The sequence below is a fragment of the Morone saxatilis genome, unplaced genomic scaffold (genome assembly GCF_004916995.1).
Source record: "Morone saxatilis isolate NCDOM2014 unplaced genomic scaffold, NCSU_SB_2.0 Contig10, whole genome shotgun sequence".
Lineage (NCBI taxonomy): Eukaryota > Metazoa > Chordata > Actinopteri > Moronidae > Morone > Morone saxatilis.
Window position 1 is genome coordinate 5,018,984 of NW_023339652.1, and position 22,760 is coordinate 5,041,743.

The 22,760-nt window shown below is 41.7% G+C and overlaps 2 protein-coding genes across 4 annotated transcripts in view; one reads left to right on the forward strand and one right to left on the reverse strand.

The window, feature by feature from the left end:
* The first annotated feature begins 288 nt into the window (after positions 1-288).
* Positions 289-19,644, forward strand: zmp:0000000711 (tubby-related protein 3). Of its 3 annotated transcripts, none has more exons than XM_035678026.1 (12): positions 289-417; positions 6,879-6,920; positions 9,050-9,101; positions 12,962-13,124; positions 13,511-13,714; positions 16,544-16,677; positions 16,799-16,990; positions 17,476-17,588; positions 17,851-17,968; positions 18,065-18,163; positions 18,360-18,531; positions 18,637-19,644. In XM_035678026.1, exons 1-12 carry the CDS (start codon positions 398-400, stop codon positions 18,768-18,770), a joined length of 1,443 nt encoding a protein of 480 aa, XP_035533919.1. In that variant the 5' UTR covers positions 289-397; the 3' UTR covers positions 18,771-19,644. The 3 variants fall into 3 exon arrangements, with proteins under 3 accessions (XP_035533919.1, XP_035533911.1, XP_035533926.1); XM_035678018.1 differs by lacking the exon at positions 289-417 and adding an exon at positions 3,043-4,178; XM_035678033.1 differs by lacking the exons at positions 289-417; positions 6,879-6,920; positions 9,050-9,101 and adding an exon at positions 10,311-10,553.
* An 869-nt stretch (positions 19,645-20,513) lies between these two features.
* Positions 20,514-22,760, reverse strand: part of LOC118340135 (protein mono-ADP-ribosyltransferase TIPARP-like) — a 3,901-nt gene continuing 1,654 nt past the window's right edge. The window contains 5 exon segments of the mRNA XM_035678006.1: positions 20,514-21,487; positions 21,626-21,895; positions 21,973-22,160; positions 22,268-22,436; positions 22,635-22,760. The exon segment at positions 22,635-22,760 is cut by the window's right edge and continues 2 nt beyond it. Of these exon segments, the coding sequence (XP_035533899.1) occupies positions 21,040-21,487; positions 21,626-21,895; positions 21,973-22,160; positions 22,268-22,436; positions 22,635-22,760 (1,201 nt within the window). The 3' untranslated portion in view covers positions 20,514-21,039.

A 22,760-nucleotide genomic window follows, 5' to 3' on the forward strand; every position in this document is an offset into this window, starting at 1 on the left:
GTAACAGAGCGTAGAGTTTCCCGGACTACCGGTATTTGTTGCCATGGTTACAGGTCACCGTACCAAATCCTTTTTATAGTCATCTTTTTTATATATATATATATATATATATATAACAATACGTTAGCTTTTCATGGATTAGAGGCATCTTTAAATTGAAACGATGGATTTCAAAGTAAAAGGGAGGAGGAGAAAAAAAAATTAAAGAGGACAACTCAGCACCACTTTCTCCAGAGTGTCCACCAATCAACTCCTACCTAAGTGATCGGTAGCCCAATAGGAACGCCCGTTGCTGGTGTGCTCGGTTACTAAGGACCGAGTTCCAGAGTTCTCCCCAACCGCGTCCACAGAAAGTGTTCCGCCGCACGAGGATCGTCCCTAGCAACGGCGGATAAACATGAGTTACTACAGCATAAGGTAAAATAAAGCATCCGCGGCTTGTGCGTTACGGTACTACTTGCTCTGTTTGGCCCAGCTGCGGGACGAGAGGCCAGCAGACGTGTTCACCGTTTTCTGTAACCCGTGAAAACTTAACTCTCGCCCACAACTTTTATAAAGGCACCCCGTTGCTTACAGTAGAGGCAGCTAACGTTAGCTTCCGATGGTAACACGCCAGCTGTAACATTCCGCAGCTGGCAGAAAAGCACAAATGACAGTTAATATGTCCGCGTTTTTACTAATTATTCCCTTATTGCGACGATACGTGTTGCTCATTGAATGTCAGGTTTGCGAGCGAGCTAACGGTCGTGGTTTTCAGCACAACATCGCGTCTGAAATGGCTTTAACGTTACAACTGAACAAGGGAAAACGATAGAAAGGCGCTTTAATTGCGTTTAATATGTGTCCTCGCCTATAATAAATAACGTGTCCGCCAGGCTGTTCGTGTGGAACAAATGTGGAAGGCAATGGACTTAAGTAATGGGGAACTCCTCTTATCCAACAATGTAAAAAAAAACAAAAAACGTTACATATCTAGATAGTTAAACCAGGTATTCGTTGATAAAAATGAGTGCATTTGTGTATTTTGAGGAGTGAAATAATAATTACACCCCGCCTCCCTGAATATGTAGGATTGCGTCGAGTTTGGGAATGTTATGTTATGTTGTGTCTGTTTAATTACAATGTCTGAAGCGGTCTGCTAACCGTAACTAGGTTTAGCTTTAAATACAATGAAGCGAGAGGCATAAGGGGGGGAAACAAATGTTTGCATGTCATGTTTGAGCATGCCTTTCTGTTGCCTCTGTGTCAAAGCATTCCTGTAAGGTAGTGTATGTCCTCACCACCCAAACGAGCTACTAAAGCTTTAAATTTTAGGTGTTAGTAACTGAGTAAGTACATAAGCGAGTCAGTCAGAAAATAAGAAGTATGGATTTTTTTCCCCCCCACATTGATAGACACAGTCAGACTCGACACACAGAATTCATCTCAGCATAATACACCATAGTGCTTCCCACTGTTTTCCTCTGATGTGGGCAGAAAGCTTTGGGCTGAGGGGGTCACATGTGTCCGTGTGTGGCTCCGAGTGCATGATGGTAGCTGCTTTCATTTCGCAGAGAGATAAAAATCAAAGCAGCTCCCACCCTTTCCTGTCACAGTCCTTCCCTGATTATTTGATTATTTGACACGTGATGGAAAATAATGTTTATTGCACTTACAGTGATGTCGAAAAGCTGCGTTTCATACACTAATCATTCAGTAGGAATAGGAATATTGGGGATATTATTGTTAAACTGTCTTGGTAAAACACAAATCCATAATCCGAATGGTGCCGGTCAGTGTCTCGGCATATAGCTTCCACCCTGTTCATGTTTTACGCTGCGATTAAACACAGGGAGAACTCTTGCCTTCGTGACTGTGTCTGTTTAGTAATGTGAGACGCAGCGATGGATTCATTCCCGTTTGGCGCACCAGCTGTGATGCACACTGCTCTGTAGGGTCAGCCGACCCAGTTTGTGTTAAAGTTCACAGATGGCTGACTCAGCATTTGTAATGATCGACCTTCAAAGAGAGTTCGACTAAGGGGCCTTTTCCCTGCTTCTTGTTGCCTTTTTGTTAATCTCACACACACGTATTGATTACAGTTAGTATTATTGTTGGTCGTAGTAGTAGCAGTGTGTTTTTCCAAATCTTTAATATAAGATAATGTTAGAGTTTAATTCATTTTCATTGTCATTCAACCGTTTCAACTGACTGAGCTGACACAACTGAGGAGCGACAGTTTTCATAACAGCATCACAAATAGTGTTGCAATGACTGCTTACATGAGTGTGGTGTTGAAAGCGGGAGGCTGATGTTTTCTGTTCCTTTGTCGCACCGTATTATCACTGCCAAGGCTAGTGATGAGACTGAAGTACATAACCTGAATGAGAAGTGGAGCGTCTGTACTTTTATAGGGCCCTAAGACTTCCAGTATTGGCCTAGAATCATCAGCTGAAAGGTGAGGATAGCTTACAGTTAACCAATGTTGTTATTGCTGACAACTGAATCTAGTTCTGCCGAGGCTCTTCTATACTAGTTGAGTGTTTGCCTTGCTTTGATTCTACGCAGTATTATATCCACTATTTAATATCTTGTACAATCAGTGTCACAATCACAAAAGCATCCATTATCCTATAGAGTGCTCACTTTATGGAACAAGGTTAGAAAGATTGCGGATAAGCACTAAGAGTTGCTTCACTAGTTGCTTATTTACAAAAAAATACATCGCTTTGGTTTATAGGAGTTGCCGGCACCGTGGGAAAATACAGCAGACTGAACTGCCAGTTGACCATCGCAACCATAAATCATTTTTTTTTAATTTCTGCTCAAGCATGGCGGTTGACCTCTGCAACTACAAGCATGGCTTGTGGTTCGGTTGTGGATTCAAAGCACATCTGACCCAGTTGGCCAGAGTAACCCACTCTGCAACTGAAGACACTGAAGAAACATCTCTGGTATTTGCACTGGACTCACTCGCCCTCCTTGATGAGTGCTGCATACATTTCACTGAAGTTACAGTCACCACAAGAAGCCAAATTTACCAAACGCTTAATGGTCGTTTCATTAAAGCTGCCTAAACAAAGTAAAGCGTTACTGCAGGAGAGTCATGAGTGGAGTGTGCGCCTTGGGGTTCCCGAGGGAAATTGTATAATTATCAACTCTTGTAACTTATTTCCATCATTTGTTTTGACTTCAGTAATTACTCCCTCCGGTGAATGATTCCCCTGCTTATCATCAGTTGACTTATATGCCATTTTACCGCTGTCTCTCAGGACAAACATACACAAACACACTCTTCATTTTCTCTCTGTGCTTTCTTTTCTCTCGCTCTTGCAAAATAGGCATAGAAAGAAAAAAATGATTGGGAGATTCTGGTTTCCTAGCAACTAGATTGAGGTCGCCACACCGTGTCTGTTTTCAGAAAGGTTAATCTATAGGTTTCAGTTCATTGAGTTACCTTTTTAAAACAGCGTATGCCTTTCAATACGATCAACCAAGGAGCACAGACTGGAATATGTTACTCACACGCTGACAGTTGAACGGGGCATTCATTTTTAGAAGAGGTTTGGACTATTTAAAGCTCAATAAATTCCAGCTATTGCATATAACTGAGATGCCAGACAGAGTGTGCGTCTGTGGTTTGATAAACGTCGGAGCCCCCTTATGAGTCAGAGGAAATGGGCTATGACTGATTGCTGAGCCTTTCAAAAAGTTACTGGAAAGTAGTCGGGCGGTAAAATAAGGGAACTTAGGTGATAGTGACTAGTCCGACTGATTTTTCTTTAGAAAGTTAATAAAACATCCAGACTTGGTTCTATTAAAGCGGATCTTTGTGACACTAGTATTCAGGCCTGTCACTTTCATACCTATCCCTGGCTGACTCCTGCTGCGTTGCCTCAAGCGTGAAGTCATGGTAACAGCTCCAAGCCTCCCAACCTCAGTCTGCCTCGGCACTGGTAGCTGTCACTCCCCTGGGTGGGACGTAGCTACTCTTTCTTAGTCACATAACAGCAGAGATGTTGGAGCCTGCAGGGCTTACTGTTAGGAAGGACAGCGCAGTAACTCTGAGCTGCAGCGTAGATGAAGATTTTTGTATTACCGTAGATAGAAAAGCCCTGGACTAGCATTCCTGCAGCCGCATCCATGGACACTGTAAAGAATGGGGGATCTCAGCCTGTCTACAGCCGCTGGTCATACAGGTAGTTGCACACACACATACATATATTATAATCTTGGTACTTTAGAGGCAGTCGTTTGAAAATAGCCCTACTTTTCTGTTCTCCAACACTTTTATTTGTTCCAGCAGGACAACTGGCTCTTGCATTAACACAGACAAACATATTTTGGCTTTAGTTCCCTAAGCTGTATTGGCTTTTCAGGATTGAGAATTGCAGAGTGGCCTGTGCCAGAACAGAGGTCAGTGCTACTTTAATGTTTCTTCCAGTCGCTGCTCCATCCCTCTCGGCTCTCCTGCAGTCGAAGATGTTCCTCTCGCTCATGTTTCTGCCACCATGTCGTTACTTATTCAGAGCACCAGGCTGTGACTGTGCTGTAACCAGAGTTGGTGATTTGCGTACGTGTGTCCAACCTGTTTTTTTCTTCTTCTTCTTCGTGTGCTGTAGGCTGCTTGATTGGAGGACTCATGTAACACAGGATGTGCTGAGAATATCCTTCCAGCTGATCACTGAAACAATTGAAATTATGGCGTCTTGTTTGAATTTTGAGTGATGTCTAGATATAATATAAAAGCAGTATTGTATGCAGTATGTTACATCAAGTCCTTGCCTTTATTAGTGATCCAGTTTTTCAAGGTTTCAGTTAGTTTGTTTATTGCATTTGGATATGGGTTTTCCCCATGAACCTCCATGAAAGTCTATTTTTATTTTATTTTTTTACATAGCCTCATCTGAGATAAGAAAAAGCTCAACAAAGTGACAACAGACACTTTAGTTGCTTGTTAAAAACCTGCAGCTGAGTGAGGTTAATAGCAATCTCATGTCCAAAATTTACTTTTTGGCTCATCTGCCAATGGCAAAAAATATTTTCTGCATCATGGTTTTGAGCTCCGTATATTAGCCAGGATCTCCTCATCTTTGTTTTAGTTTTTGGTGGCCTAACACTGGGAATGTGTACATGTAGACATGTAACGCAGATGTTTCTTATGGGAAAAACATAGACAGACATTGTGTAGAAAGCACCAAATAGTAGGAAGCTACTTTGATTTGATTCGCTAATGTCATGATAGGGTACTGTGGACAGTAAGGGTCACATTAAAAACACAGCGACGTAAACCTGGCCCTGCGCTGTAATTCCACCGGTGACCCCAATTTATTTAATTTTTTAAATTATTTTTTATTTTTTATGCTGAATCCAAAATTTACGTGCATTTGGCACTTGGCGGGTGTTCATTTTAGACCCTGCATGTCAGTCAAAGCACGGTTAGCCTAATCAAAAATCAACACCAGGGTGAATCTGGTTTGAATAATCAGTACAGTGCGTTATGTGCTGTAACGTTTTATTGGCAAACAGCAGCCAGGTGAAGTAATTGTGCTCTGTTTCCTGTCGTAACAGCGAGGTTGCCCTGTTTGGTTTGGTACCATTGGGCTTATATACCAAAACCTGTGTTTTAGTAAGTAACAGTTGCACTTGTTTCTGACCATTTTTACATAAGTGAACTTTTGAGGTACTGCTTAGCTTCACGCTGGGAGAGGACAGACACTCTGCTTGTCTTTTAATTCTTTCAAAGTGTATTTTGGTATCATTTTTTCTCTCTGGTTGCCATGCACCGATCCACAGGGATTTAAGGATTTAATCTTATCAGTCCTCCTTTTATTCTGTATCCTCTCTAAGTCAGAAGCTGAATTGCCTGTGGCCAACATTAAGTTATGCTCATTCAACTTTCCAATTTCCTTTTGAAGTGGGAAAGTGAAAGGCATTTAATTAAATGAACAGTCAAAACGGGCCGTGCTCATAAGATTAATAAGACCCCTCTAGTCAAAGGCATGCAATTTCTTAATAGCTCTGATACTGTCATCAAGTCACTTGTTAACCCGTCCTCTTTTGCACCCTGAATCAACAGTGGTGTGATACACAGTTATTAGCATTTCATTATTTATACCATTAGAAATCATATTAGGCTCGACGTTTTCTCTTAAAGGTTGATGATATTGAATTGCACGGTTGATTATTTTCTCACAAAAACCTCTGGCCGAATGTTCAGAAAAAATTAGGAAAATATATTTTGACGTGCGGCTGAAAACAAATGAAACGCCCTGGTAGACCCCTGCCTCTGCCAGTCTGTAAATCTTTACAGCACACTGCTAAGGCCTCCAATTACAGTGAAGCCCAAGAACTGGCTGCAGGTTTTTAATCAATGCTGGTGGAGGTGCGCTGTTGACGGAGCTGAAATCTCCATGGTTACCCTGGTCTGACACACAAGGAAGGGACAACGGTGGCGTGTCTTTCTCTTGTCACCCAAGCTGTGATGGACTAATGAAACATTGATCACTCACAGCGGTGATGAGGCACTGAACTGTGTTTGTGCATTGTGCGCATGTTTTCCAAGAAGATCTGTGGTCGAGGACATTCTCTCGACCCCCAGCAGATTGAACTATTTATGATAATCCTCTTTAGGATGTTGTCTTTTCATTCATTATCAGCTTGTTTTGACTTAATCAGATAATTACTGTCCTCCTAAAGAATAATACAGTTGACTCTAACAGCTTTATTGTTTCATCGAGCTACTGATGAATCATTGTAAAGCCTGTAGCACTATGGAGTATTATTCGTAGCCCGTAGAGTTCTTGTTCGTTTTTTATCTTGTTACTGAACCTATTTTCTTATTTTCCATGTCCTGTGCTACTGGCTACCTTGGTGCCAAATTGTCATTCTCCCTGAAGACCCTCCAGCTCTGCCAGCTTCTCCTCTAACTCAACAGCAAGGTAGGCAGCAATACACTCGCCCAAACACACACTCACAACACTTTCCTTTTCCAACCTGTTACTTGGTTACCAGGTTAACACATTTTGAATAACCTGCAGCTTTTATTTTATTGTTTTCCTGTGGAGGTGGTTACAGCACAAATGGGTGTGTAGGGCTGCAGCTAATGATTATTTTCAGTATTTATTAATATGCTGAATACTTTCTGGGTTGATCAATTAATCAATTAAACAACTAGGTCTATGAAATAGTGAAAAATGCCTCCATTTAAAGTCCGAGTTAACATCTTTAAATGGCTTGTTTTGTCTGACCAACAGCCCAAAACCCCATAATATTCAATGTACAATGATATAAACGCAACCAAAAATTATTTTATTATAATAGTCTTGATTGCTAGAGAATGAATAATCACAGTAACATATGTCAAGGACCTCCATTCTAGATGCATTTTTACATTTGTCTGACTTTTCTTTGGACACAAGGCAATCAAACTGCTTCATAACATGTCAGAGATGTTCAAAAGGCTCTTTCATCAGTTACGACTGATGTCTATGCCGCAAACAAACTTAGTGTGCTTCATCTGTCGCTGTCACGTGGAATGTCTTTGTCTGGGGAAACAAAATGTTACAGACAGAAAGAGTGTTTGAGGTTGGAAATAACAATGAAACCCTGTTATAATGTAATGTAGAGGGTGTGGCCTTCAGCCATTAATCAGCTTTGTAGCATGGAAACAACATGATCATGGCACAGTCCAATGGGAGATCTGAGTAAACACAGTCAGTTATATGTGTGTTCGTCTGATTATTAGACATAATTACAGTTTGAGACGGACTGTTTTGTAAAAGCCCCCCTCGTAAAAGCATCCTATCCATCGGGCCACAGTGATGAGTCCACCTGCACAACCTTCACCCATCTCTGTCCTCAAGAGTAATTAAAAACTACAATCATCCTCCTTGATATAGCCCCCCTCCCTGTCACCAGCACCTGCTCTCAGGTGGCCTCCCCAGGGGACACATGTGTTTGCCAATATCAGCAGTGAGGGATACATGGAGAGGGATTTACGAGTGATGATAGGACACACTGGCGCGAGGTGACTCATTTTGATGTAGAATCGCCAGATCAGGACTCAAGCCCGTGCTGGCTGTCGGGCTACAGATGATGGTGTTAATTGTAACGCACCGGCCTTCGTAAGAGTGGAACAGGCTTGTTAAAGCACTAGAGCTCTTCTTGTTTTAAATTAGTTTCCTTTTGGCATTCAGTGACTGTCCTTCAGAGACGAGCCGTGATGTCAGCCAGCGTCGGGGCTTGAGGTCCTTAAGTAGTGTGTGTCATCACCTACACACTAGAGCTGTGGAGAGGATGTGTGAAGGGAGATTGGAATAAAGAGTGAGAATGAGCGAGTCAGATACGGGCAGCGTGATTTGAAAACTTCCCATCCTATACCCTTAATCCTTTTCTATAAAAAAGAACTCATTTCAGCTCAGCAGAACATGTGATATTTAAAGCTGTACCCGACAGGAAAGGATGGAAGAAAGGAGTTGTGACCCACACATTACATCAGTGTATGTGGGTGACTTGTGCTTGACAGGAATACTGTAGGTCTCTGACTTCGACAGTACAGACTCCTGCTGTTGCCCTTCTCTCTCTCTCTCTCTCGGTAGCCAAGCAACATGGGCCCAGTCCCTTCAGATAGGTGTCCAGGGTAAATGCCCAGAGGACACAGACTGCAAGGCATTCTCTCAGCTGGAGCTTAGTCCTTTTTTCTTTTCCTTGCTCCCATTCTCTGTCTTTCCCGAAATTGCAATCATTTTCAGAGAATGTCCTTATTTGGTTTTAGGTTCTAATCTATATTGGTTTCTTCCTTTGCTATTTTAGTTGTACTGCAGGATTGATATTTTCAGTTCTCCCTACATTACTGATTCATGCTTTTAAAACCACCACTTCTGTCACTAAGCCCTATTAATTCCCTCGAAGACCATACAGGATAAAACCTCTTCATTGCCTTGTGTTAATGCAACAACAGTGGTGACCTCTACTGGTTTGATACAGAAAATCTAATTCGTTATAGATTCTTTTAACGATGAATGTGTGTGAGACTCTTTATAAGAAAGGTTTCTCCTTTTCTCTGTAGTGGCATCGAAGACGACAGTGCCAGCCTCATGCAGCAGAAGCTGGAAAAACAGGTAGGAAGCCAAACTGCATTCACAAATGAACAACACACACTGACAATTCACACTTTTGTGCTGTTTGTTTTCGTCGTATTGTTTTCCTTATACTCTGACGTCCCGACTCTTTTGTCGTTGTCCTTTTAAAGAACATCTGGTGTAGTTCACAGCTGTTATGCGGCACTGTAGTCTGATTAAGCCTTCTAACTCACACACAGACAATGTGAGGTTGAGAGCTAACCTGTTGTGTTTGCGAGCACCTGCCAAGATCCTGCATCAATCCGGTGAAATTAAAGGGCTGAGATGACTTTGAGTTCTGTGTCACCACGGGGGTGCCTGCTTTTGGCAGGAGTAGCTCCAACATCACTGCAGTGGTGTGCAATTTAGTGATTTATGTTGTTGATTTGGAAACCTCCTGTTTTCCACCCGCCCAGTCACAATTTTAATGCTTACTTACTCCCAAAGTGTAGTTATCTTCTTTACCCACCCATTACCTGACATAGCCCTTCTTCTGTCGCACATTTGTTCTCTTTTCATCCTTTTCCCCCTGCGTCTCTGTAAGATGCTTTATCCCGAAACCTTGCTGAAGAGCTGCGGAGTAGAGCTTTGATTTAAGCTGGAAGCCGCACTCCACTATTCCACACATTAGGCAGAAAGGAGGAGGGCCAGGTTGGTGAGTTCAAAGGAAGAGAGGGATTTAGTGCAGGGTGCCTGGCTTTGTGTGTGTGTGTGTGTGTGTGTGTGTGTCCCATGGTCCCAGTGTGGCTCAGTGGTACAGCACACTCTCAACTGAGTCCAACCAGCCTCACTTGAGAGTCTTCTGTTCTTACGTAACTCATGAGGACAAACGTGTCTACTTATACCTAGAGGGGGATTATATGCGTGTTATAGAGAATTGATAGATAAATAAATATCAAACAATAAGAGTTAAATCCATGTGTCTACTGTGTTCACTCAATTCAGTGTTTCCCACCCTGTTTCAAATATTAAAATGAAAACCATTTCGACAATAATAACCAGAGCACTGTGGTTGTGACCGTATTTCACTTTGAGTGCACCTCTCTTTCTCTTCTCTCTCTCGCTCTCTCTCTCTCTCTCTCTCTCTCTCTCGCTGGAGCACTAATGACTGCTGATTCAGTTAGCAACGGTGGCCGCGCATACACACACACACACACACACACGCTCGCACACACAAACACACACACTCTGGCGCTCAGCATTCGCCTGAGAGGCAGACCTTTTTTCTGTCAGAGGACCACATAGTGCAGAGGAGGCTGTTGGTTTATCGATTGTCAAACTCCAGGAGAGGAATGAGGGACAGGGAGCCAGAGTCCAACCCAGCAGGAGTGCTACTCTTTGGGGGAGAATGTAGTTTCATCTGACCTCAAGACAAATGGGACTTGTAACGTTTTTTCTATAGAGAAACCTGTTAACTTTGGCTCACACTTGTTCAGGATGTCAATGGAGAGGGTTGGTAACTTCTAATATTTCTTTTTTATATATTATTTTCTTTTCATTTGTGTGAGGATAACAGTTTGTATGAATTAAATATCTGTGTCTGAAATAGGAAAGAGAATTCCAGACAAAGATTATTTAACTTCTAATTTCAATTTCTTTTGTTCTCAGATCTTTTGCAAAGAGACACGTTTTAATATACAGTATGTCTCCTTAAATCTGATTTATATCTTTGGTCTACTTTTTCTGGTGTTTTGGCTGATACAGGAAAGACAGAATGAAGTCACATCCTGGTCTCAACATGCCAAGTACAGAGTCTTTACAAAAGAATGGGATAGATTAACAATAGATTAACTTAAAATAGCAACTATAAGGGAAGTCAACACAAACTAGTCTTTCATGTGGAGAATTAGTCCAGAGTGTGGACCGACACAGTGCAGGTAAAACTAAATCTTAAGAAGTCATTAAACCTTACTTTAGTCCAATGTTTTAGTTGTTTCCCATGTAATTTCCCTTCATTCAATAGCCAGTATCTTGACAAAAGGCAGAAGAAGTTAGGTCACACCAAACAAATCTAGAAAATATCTAGAACATTTAAAAATTTGGAGCTCAGCTTCAGGCCAGATTCATTTTTACCTACACCTTCACCATCAGCAGTCTTTCCCCCATCACTGTTGTGATGCATCTTGAAACTTGGCAGTATTTCCACATCCATTTATTACACCAACAGTAATGATGTTGATTATGATAATCCTGCTTTATGTTTTATTCATTTGTCGCCTTTATTTATAGCCATAAAGCAAGTATGCAAATCCCGGTCCTCTTAAAGCAGAGTCTTTTGAAATGATAACAAATCTAGGTCCAGCTTATAAAGCTCCCAGACTCATCATACACTTGTACAATAAAGAACTTATGTATTCGGTAACACCGTTTCTATTCCTTAATCACCCTTTTTACTTATTTCTTTTCTTACCTCTTGCTCAAGGTTGGGTCATGGGGGTCATTTTCTCATCTGCTGTCAATGCACTATGCCTCTTTGCACTATATGTAACGATGATGTAAAAATGAATCCACTTTTTCAGCGGTGGCAGATGTTAATGGGGTTGTACAGAGGGTCAGACAGATTTCTTAGAGACATTTTGTCAGTATCAACACAATGACTGATGGGTTATGAAAGCTTTTTTTCATCTGGCGAATATGAGACAAGGCCTCCTGGTCTCTTCCAGCTCACTAAACAGCATCACTAAACAAGGCTTGTTGTTGTGCATTTGACGCGCTAATTAATGCGCTTGCGTAATCCATTGGGTGCTTTGACCACAGAGACTGGGGCTTGGGGTGGGGGAGTGGATACCACATGACCGGGATACATTTTCTACCCTTACTGAAACTTATAAAATGAATCATAAATCACTATACCATACTACCTAAATCATATACCAATTCTGTATAATCATCAGGCAAATATGCCGGTTAAGGAAGAGGTCTGTGCTCACGTTTCGTTGGATGCTTAAAAGACCTGCCTTTCTTTACCAAGTCTTTGTAGGATAGACTGTTAGTCATTCTTCAGTAACACTAAATGACACCGTCTCGGCACCCGTTATTTGGGCTATTCTGTAAACCCATTCATTGCACTCGGTGGTATTCTGGCCTTGGCATGATTGTTGGCTTTTATTATGGCTTTATTTTTTGCCCCTCTCTTTTGATTTCACTCTTAATATTTTTCCACTGTGTGAGTCATCCTGCATTCACATCAGCTGTACAGTGCATTTGCATTGTCCATACAGTGTGGGTGTTTATCAGTATACTTGTTATTTGAATAAATTAATTTCCTGTTTTTTTTATATTTTGAAAGGTTTTTCAAGGTTGCCTTTTTTTTATTATATAAAATAGTTTATTCTGTCATGTAGCTATGCAAGAATTTACCCTGATGGCCAATTCGGCTAGACAGGATGTATCAGTCTTTCCTCCTACGTAGGACCAGGAGGTTTACAAAAACCTGTACACTGTGTTGTTATGTGACTTGTCTAGCTTGTGGCTTTTGAGACGGCAGTGTAGGTCAGTGAGTTAGTCGGTCGCATAACACTAGGTTACAAAGTTGATATCTTAAAGGTCCATTGTGTAACATTAAGGAGGATCTACTGGTGGAAACCAAATTCCCATCAGTCTCTCTCTCTCATCTACAGTCTGTATTATGAGTATGTATATCTATATAACATGGTTACGGTTAGCCACAGGTTGGAACTCATCATGCATATTAATGTAATTACCCTCGACTCATAGAGTTGATGTTATCCAGCTTGGTTAAACGTCCTCAATCTTTTAAATATTTAATAGAACCCTGATATTTACATGCAGTAATTTTCCAGTCATGTGCCTTGAAACCCAGCACATTTATCTATTTCCGTTCCCCGTTTGGTCCACAGAGGGCACTGCTGGAGCAGAAGCAACGGAGGAAGCGTCAGGAACCTCTGATGGTCCAGCCCAACACAGAGACTCGGCCCCGGCGCTCCAGGACACGGCGTGGTGAAGAGCAGGCCCCTCTGGTAGAGTCTCAAGTCAGTATCACCAATGATGTCATCATGGATGGTGAGAAAAAGACCTGTTTTTTATTTTTGCATAATTTCATTTTCACATAATCTTTCCTCGTAGGATAAAAAAAGTAGGTATTAATGTGCTACATTCTGTTTACATGTGTTTAATTACACATCACATCATACTACAGGCGTGGATGTGGTACAGTTTAGAAATACCTGACACAAATCATACATTACAGGTACTTAATATAACCTCTTTAAGGCTCTCACTCAACAAAACCTCAGGCCAATCCTGAGCTAATTAGAGAAGTGGAGCTTTTCAGCAAAAGTGATGACTCAGTTGGAGCATAGCTCAGAGACAGACAAACAGTTCTTTGTAATTATTAAAACATGAGAACATTATCAGCTCCTGTTACAACTGTTTCTGCCCTGCTGAAGGTATTGATGGCCCAGCAGCGTTCTTGGGCTCAGAAGCCCCTGATCTGGGAATGAAAATCCAAATCCTGTCAGTGAGCCAGTCTCAGTCCCAGTCCCAGTCTCAGTCTCAGCCCCAGTCCCCTGCTGAGGAGCCGGAGAGGGATGGAGACACTGAGACGCTGCTAGAGCCCAAGACTGATATCCACGAATTACTGCAGAAACAAGGTGAGTCCTGGCAGAGTTTACGCAAATCAAAACATTTCTTAACAACTCTTGAAGTAAAATCCAAGTCTGACGTATCCACTTATATCCTTATGATTAGGTTTTTACTGTGTTTTTTAATAAGCAGCGGTAATCAAAATTATATGGCACACCCCTAGACTACAGTCAACCTCCTCCTTTACATCCTCAAATATCCTTTTACTTTACTTCATAAAGGATTAGTGAGGCACTTTCTATTAAAGCATTTTAATTCCGTGAAGCCTATTGATTGACTTATGTCCTCCCTGTTAAAGGGAGATACAGCTTCAGTCACATTTAATAGCCAATGTGGTTTCCTGCTTAATTCCTTGTCTTTGTCACCTTTTTGTCTGATCAAGATCTCTTTTGCAAGAGAGAGATAAAAAAAAAGACACACAGCAAAACACAGCCAGTGTCACACAAGCATATACAACCGCATCAGTAGACTGAGTCTGTAGTAGACATTTATAAAGAAAAGTTGTGTTGCGTATCGTGTGTAGTTCTCTTGTTGTTGTCAGTGAGGACCAGCCTAATATAGTCACTGTGTGTTAATGTGTTTGCAGTTGTAATTCACTCCATATAAGCAGCTATTGTTAAGCAAAGTCAGACTTTTTGACATCCCCTAGACTTTTAAGCTGTCTCTTGCTGCAGTATGGAATATGGATGCGGACAGTGGTGTGATTGATGGTGACGCAGTGAGAAATGGGTCGTTTAATAATAGGCCAGGGCATTGTTCATACTGCAGCGCTCATCTATGGCATCATTATAGCTACTGCCACCCACTCTCACCAGCCAGCTGGCAGGCAGGGATTTATAAAGTTTATGGAAGATGCATTAAAATCTAGCCCAGAGTGGATGGTGTACTTTTTAGATCCACCTGCTACTGTGGAGCTAAAAACAAGTCTCTCCACCCTAAAACGATGTTAACTCTCATTTAAAGGAACACGATTAAAGGTTAAAACAGCTCCACAAATGTTATAATGTTGGCATTGCAGAGCCACAATTGAATCCTGGGTCAAATTATCAAAAGTGGCTCTGGTTATCAGATCTTTTTCCCTGGGCTTTAGTGTGACGTGACGCCACAGTAGCAAATGTCATTGTCCTTCTCAATAATGCAAGGCCTCATTGTTAATGTCAGCCCAGTTTAGCATAAGAATATGTCCTCAGGACTTCCAGCAGGTATTTTTGGCTCTCTGTCCTTGCATAATACCCCAACCCCAAAGGAAACAGAAGAAATTTTGAGGTACATTCATATTTGATCAGCTTATTCCATCAAGATCTGCATTTTTGGGTGGCTGAAATTCAGTATTCCTGACCTGCTGTGTGCTCATTATTATGTTGCATGCGTGTCGTTTTTGCTTTTATTTAGTAGGTTGTTGGTTAGCCCATTGTGAGTCCTCTTTGACATTTCCAGATGGTTGATTTTATAAGCCTCACACAACGTTCTTCAGTGTTGTAATTGGAGCCCTGGAGTCCCTGTTAGAGGGAGGCTAACATTCTTTCACAATAGTTAATATCAAGGATAGCTGCATATCCTGGGTTCCTCTTTTGTAAATACCCCGGTTTACATATTGTGTTTGACTGTGTTGTCTCTCACATTATTATTCTTGTTCATTCCTGCTTAGGTCAATGCTTTCCAACCCCTTCTGCTCCCTAACCTGCCATGATATGTTGGTCAGGCTTGAAGGAGGATGTGGCCTCTTTTGCATGCCAAGTAGAAAATGCACTGTGTCTGAATTGTGGGCCAAAATTACTTTCCTTTATTCACTCCAAAGCTGAAGATTGGATTACAGTAATTAGGGAAACTTGTGCAACATGCTCTATAATTTCATACCAACCTCGCTGTTACCATCAATGTCATCTCTGGTCATGCAATTAATTAAAGTTAAATTTCAATCCAAGTGAAAAGTGTTCTAGTTTTACATCTTTAACACTGCAGAGCTGTGGGGAAACACAATTTCCCCTGCTTACTGAGATCTTTCCATACCAGCGGACCACTGTCATCCCCTGACAGCACATTCAGATGGGCTGTAACTGCAGCCAAGAGCTGCGTCCTGGCTGATGAATCCAATTATCAACGAAGAGACAGATGTCTCAAGCGGTCTTGACTGGCTGCAGTCAGCTAGGCCCATTTTACATCTGCATGACTGCATGGAGCTGTCTCTTCACAAGTGCACAGATGCAAGTCTTGGAGGGATGTTCAGCTTCTTCTCTTGACATTAATCTCACCCTCGCAGAAAGTGACTTAGAAAAAGATGCATTGTTTGTGACAGGTAGGGCTTCAATTGAGGCCACTAGCCAAATGTGACCTTTCTGTAGGGTAAGTGCTGTGCACAGCTTAACTGGATGATCAGGTTGTTCGGTTTGATAGAAAGGAGTTTGGATTGGTTCAGTTAGATTCTCAAGGCTTTATTCACTTTCCTCTTTTCCAGTTAAAGGTTCTCCCTTGAGTAAAAGTAAAAAAAAAAGTACCCTGCTAAAAAAAAAAACTATAAAAGGGAGGGATTTTAACTGAATTATGCACTATTTCTGCTTCAGCCATTGCTCAAGGATTGCATCAGTTCTTGATAAATTAGTTGTGATATATCAAAGACCATAGAAGAACCAAAAAAAACGTAAAATCCACCTTGGGGACACTTTTTTTTACCAAAACCAAAGAAATAAGATAAAGTCTTTGAGATTCTTTTGTAGTTGGGAATATACACAGAGCCTCTGGCTTTGTCTTGTATGAATGAGCTTCCCAGCATGAATATTGTAAAGACCTTCATGCATCATTAAAGCTCTCTCTCACCTTTGCCTCTTCTCCCTCCCCAGGCCTGTGCGGCAGTATGAACTTCGACGAAGCCAGCGAGCACGAGGACGATGTAGAGGAGGAACGGACACGGTCTTTGTCCCCTAACGCAGACACCAACAGACCCGCCTCTGCTGCCAGTGGCAAGGACATTCCTGTGAGTGGCCCAAGAAACGCATTCACCAACAAGCTTCAAGCGTATACTACACAATCCCCATCCCAGTTCTAAATATTGCGTAAATAAGCTATCATAACAAAAGTTCATGTTCCATATTCAGGAGGTGGTGATCCCCGGATCACCCACAGCAGACAGCGCAGTAATTGATGTGGCCAATCTAGAGGAGTTTGTCTTTCGTCCGGCTCCACGTGGCATCACTGTTAAATGTCGAATCACTCGGGACAAGAAGGGCATGGACCGCGGCCTTTACCCCACCTACTTCATGCACATGGAGAGAGAGGATGGCAAGAGAGTGAGTGTGTGCAATAAGTTATCCTAACGGCTAACAGCTGAAATGATTAGTCGATCGGTGGATAGACATAAAATTAATCAGCAGCTATTTTGATAAACAATTAATCATTTTTGACATTCCACGTTCCAGGACTCTCAAAGGTGTGGATTTGGTGCTTTTCTTTGTCATTTATTATAGTAAATAGCACATCTTTGGGCTTGGTTGAACTGGGGTTGTGGGAAATTATAATTGCATTTTTCACAACTTTCTGACATTTTACAGACAAAATAATTTATTGAAATTGAATAGCTGGTAGTTATTCCACAATGAAAATAAGTAGTTATACCCCTAAAGAATTGTTATATACTGTATGTTAAGTGAATCGTTAGCCATAAAAAAAGAAAAAAAAGTGTAACTTCTTTACTTTTAAAACTTTTAAAACTACCTTAATATGCAAGACTCGTTTTTAAATGTAAATGGGACATTTTTTCTGTCTCTCTTTTCAGGTGTTTTTGCTGGCAGGAAGGAAGCGAAAGAAGAGTAAGACGTCCAACTACCTTATGTCAGTGGATGCCACTGATCTTTCGAGAGAGGGAGAGAGCTTCATAGGTAAACTGAGGTAAAACCACACTCACTCTTAGATCTACCTGTGCCCATAAAAGGTCAGACTGATTCTACCTAAAATCCTACAGTATTCTGTAATTCTCCTAAAGTATAAGCAAATTACACTGTTCAGCTTTTGGACAGTTAGCAGGAAGTCTAATTGCTTGAAACAGTGCTTTTGCTTCTGCCTCTCCACACGACTCGGGTGTTAAAGGTGCCATCAAGTTGACAAATTTGAAGTGGTGTAATCGTTTCATCACCAATGTGCATTCTGTCAGGTCCAACCTCATGGGCACCAAATTCACGGTGTACGACAACGGCACCAATCCCTGCAAAAACCCCGGGGCGCTGCTGGAGGAGAGCAACACACGACAGGAACTGGCTGCCATCTGCTACGTGAGTAAATGACAAAGACACGCACGGCACACGCTACATCCCCAGTTCATTCATAACACAAAGTGAAACTGTCGCACTCTTTGTACTGTTTGGCAGGAGACAAATGTGTTGGGATTCAAAGGACCACGTAAGATGACCGTAATCATCCCGGGCATGAACATGAATTTTGAAAGAGTCCCTGTAAGGCCTCAAAATGTGAGTCTGACAGTCCTGGGATCATGTTGTTTGAGTATGATTTTATATATATTGTACATTTATATTCACCTTGGCTAAAATATACAGTTTGGACTGTATAGCTGTACCCACACTGTGTGAAGACAAAGTGTTTGATATGTGTTTGGATTCACTCTGAACAAGAGCATCAATTTAAATAGGTATGTTTGTGTTACAGGAGCAGGAGAGCCTCCTGAGCAGGTGGCAGAACCACTCACTGGACAACCTGATTGAGCTGCACAATAAGGCCCCTGTGTGGAACGACGACACCCAGTCTTATGTGCTGAACTTCCACGGCCGCGTCACCCAAGCTTCAGTCAAAAACTTTCAAATAGTTCACGACAACGACCGTAAGTATTCGCCCTCTCTTTCCCACGCATTTTCTGCACCGTTACATGCTTACAGCAACGATTAACACGCTGTATGGCTGTTTTACTGTTTCCCTCTGCCTCTAGCTGACTACATTGTCATGCAGTTTGGCAGAGTGGCCGAAGACATCTTCACTCTGGACTTCAACTACCCCATGTGCGCTCTTCAAGCCTTTGCCATTGGCCTGTCGAGCTTTGACAGCAAGCTGGCCTGTGAATGAGAACTACCGGTTTTACTTCCACGCCGCCACCTTTCCTGCTCTCCCTAAAAATCTCTTCTCGCGGAGGCTGTTTGGAAGCCGACAGCTTCACTGCTCACATCATCGGCAGTCAGTTCACGCACAAGTCAAGAAACAAATTATGAAACTGAGAAAAAAAAAAAGGCGGATACTGATCAGAGATGTCGGTGCTCTGTTGGCCAATCCAACAACCCTCTTGGTTCCTGTGCGGTAGTTTTCCATGCCATTTTAGTGCGGTTATTTCCATCAGTTTAACCTTTTTTGTACAGTGTACTTGTATACAAACTAAAAAAAGGGAAAAGACAAAGTAAAACACTCTGTGCTGGAGACAGGCGCTCCTGTCAGACATCTGCTGCAAAAACAACTGATGTTAAACCTATGACTCAATCATTGTTTGAAGGGCGGTGATATGTGTATTAATGATGTATTTTCTATCGCTTCTGTTGCCTTTTAAATTTGATTTCACTCAGTGTTTTTTGCCACACTAGCGCCAAAAAGAGCAACGTCGGCTGAGAAGTCCCTCTTAAGGAGCAGAAACCATTAGGAATTACATTACACCGCCTTTCCTCTGGCGCCACCCTCAGGCTCAAACTGTAGAGTTATTGGAACTACGAAAAGCAACGTTTTTTCACCCATACAACACTTTTTCTGGAAAGTAATGGGCATCACAGTCTTGGCGCTAGCGTGGCTACAGAATTTCAGTCTTGTTTACATCTTTAAATGTGGCTACATGGTTTAATCTGCCATCTACTTAAAACTAATTTTGATGTTATTCCTTTATTATCATGTTGTCATCCCTTGTTTTAATGTTGTGTGGAAGGTGCATTATTCAGAACAGGCCTGTCTTATGTTGGTGTTTTTTGTGAGTAAGTGTAATTTGTATCTTGTGACTGTGGTTTTTCTTATCATAACAAGTTGGATTATCGTGAAAAAGAAAACATAAACGCAGAATTGCACATTTTAAAGAAAAAAGAATATACACACTGTATATAAAACACAAGGTAATGCCTTATTTGATCTATTGTTGCAGTCTTTAAACAAAATACTAGATTTTACTTCAAGACGGGAAGGGATTTCAAAAATATGGATAGAAGTTAAGCATTAATACGATAGACAGAGCTTATATTTTCGTGGGTACACAGACACAGAAGTCAACCCGGACTTTGTACAGTATAAATAAAAACAACAATAAGTCTACTGTGTCTACACTGAGGAGTCAAGATACAAGTGGCATTTTATTGAGCTGAGATGGAGTTGGAACCAAGTTGTTAAAGCCCACATTCAGTCCATCGCAAAGTTTCAAAACTATAACTGCCTTTATCCCTTTAGCACATCTTCCTTTTTGAATTTAAGGGAAACTTAAGGGAAATCAATAAGGGATAACACCCTTTACATGACTTTATATCATTATTAAATATCCCTAATATTTTCTTAATTCGGTGTACTGTATGTGTGTGAAAATAGAACTGAAAAAATCTGATAGTACATACATGTTGAGGGTCATTATTGCTACAGAGCCAACTGTAAAAATTCAGTCACGATACGGTTCAATCTGTCTCCTTAACAGAAAAAGTGTTCAGTGGGACATCCTGCTGAAAAGGCTTTTCAGGGGTAGATTTAACTTCTATTTCAACAGGGCGTTTTCAGCATAGAAAATCCTTAACATGCAAACAGATTCAAACACCTGGTACCTGGTTAGTTTTAAGACAGTTACTATTACAGATATTATAAGTGTGCCAGGAACTTATGAAAATTCTGTTTTGTCATTTTGTGTTGGAGTTTTGAAGAGAGAAAAGAGAGATTTTTTGAAAATATTTTGAAATGTATACACGTTTACTACAAGACTTTGATGAAACACATTCCAGTGTGGCATTTCAAAAAACATACAATCAGGTATATGTATTTTAACAGATGAAACTATAACGACAGATGATCAAACTTCATATTAAAACACAGTGAGATGAATGTATTCAGTGAACAGCTTAGTTTCATAAACATGACAGATGTCAATTTGATTCAGAACACATTTGAGAAAAAAAACAAAAGTACTTATTTCTGATGTAAAATGTTTGAATAACCAAAATAAAGACAATTTGAAAAATAAAGAACTTCATAAGTTTAAATGTCTAGAACTTCACTGCACATTATTTTACATGTAACATTTCAGGTGATCCTACAACTGGACACCTTTCACACGGTTCATGTCTGAACATTTAACATGAACAAACTCCCCTGCTATCAAAGCCTGTCATCAAATATCAATCTCTTTGGGGAGGTCTTTGTACTGGATGAGGTAGTACGGGTAGCACTGACAGCTATCAAAAACTACAAACATGGAGGGTTTATCCAGGCTGTCCACACAGGCATCGTAGAGATGGTACTGCCTCGTTTTGGAGTTGAGCGGCGGCGGCCGGCGGTAGTGGGTCCTCCCTACACTCACCTTCCCCACCAGGACTTTGGCCAGGAACATGTGGCGAACCTCGTTTGGCCCGGCCTTATTCGAGTAGGTCTTGGAGAAGGAGGCGGTCGTGGCGAAGTAGGAGCCAAAACCGTAGGACGTACCGTTGACGCCGGCCATGCGAGGGTCGAAGTTGTTGTGGCAGATGTCCTCTGAGGCTTCTTTGGTCGTCCCGTGGAAGAGATGTCTCTCAAGAGGCTCCTTAAACTTGGTGTGCTGCTTCTGCATGTGTGCCTTGTGCCTGTAATGACAACGCAGATACAAGTGTTTTAAAGCAGATAGTTTACCACCACAAATAATCAATTCAACACCCACTTTAACTTTAACACTGTAACTTTAACTCAACTTTTGAGACAAGAAACACAAACAGCTGCTGGACCTTTGGTACTTGTCCCAGTGGAGCAGGTTCTGGACCTGTTGGATGCTGATGATGTCCACCTCAGACTCAGGCAGGCTCTCATAGAAGAGGTTTTGGACCCTCCTGTAGGCCTCTGTGCCGGCTGGAACATCCACCAGGCTGTAGTCCTGCTCTGAGGTCACACACCACACGGGAGGATACCAGGAGCTGAACTCCACCAGGGGGTCCACGCTGAAGTTGGCCGCTGGAGGATCACTGGCAGGTTTGGTGGGGTCAGTCTGGATTCCTGTCCTAGGTATGGGGAGGAGAGGAACAGCTATAACATACTTATGCATACATGAGTGAAGTTTGTGAACCAGAATACCCACTGTAGGTAAGGCTGCATGGAAGCGGGGGATCGGTAGAAGGGTCTGCAGCGGACGTCCCTCTGGTACCCTGTGGTGAGGTTTTTCTGGATCATGGTGGTGAAGTCCACCTTGTACTCTTGTGAGCCGATATAGAAGGAACATTCGGGTTCCTTTTGGCTCATCTTCTTTAGCAGGCAGGTGGACAAATTCTACGAAAAGATTGACCAAATCGTAATAGTGGTTGGAGATAAAACTAGAATAAAAGAGGGCACTAATCAAACTTGAAAATAGAGAAACATAAAAAGGAAACATTCACCTTGCTGTACTCCTCCCAGTCAAAGTTGTTCCACCAGTAGATCTTCCACACGCTGGGAAAGTAAGGGTTCCTAACCAGACTGTCAGAGTTCGTCAGCCGTCTAACCCCGTCATACTTGGATGAGTTGTCCAACTCCATCTCATTAAAGTTCAGACTGTAGCGGAGATGCCTAAAGGGACAGCATTGTATGGTTACAACTAAAACATACTACCGAACCTGCTGAAATAAGAAGACAAGAATACTTATTTTTTGCCTTTTTTCTGAGATATCAGTATTGTAATAGTTTTTATTAGCTGAAAACATTTAATAGCAACATGCAGTAAAGCTAAAACCAAAGATCTGGCTCCAGTTCGACTCTCTTACTCACCCATCCTTAAGGCAAACGACCTCTTGGTTCACATTGCTGTAGAGCCTTTCCAATAAGACCTGAGAGCGAAGGGGGATGCTGACCCACTGGTGGGTGATCACACACCACAGCTGCCAGTAAAAAGGG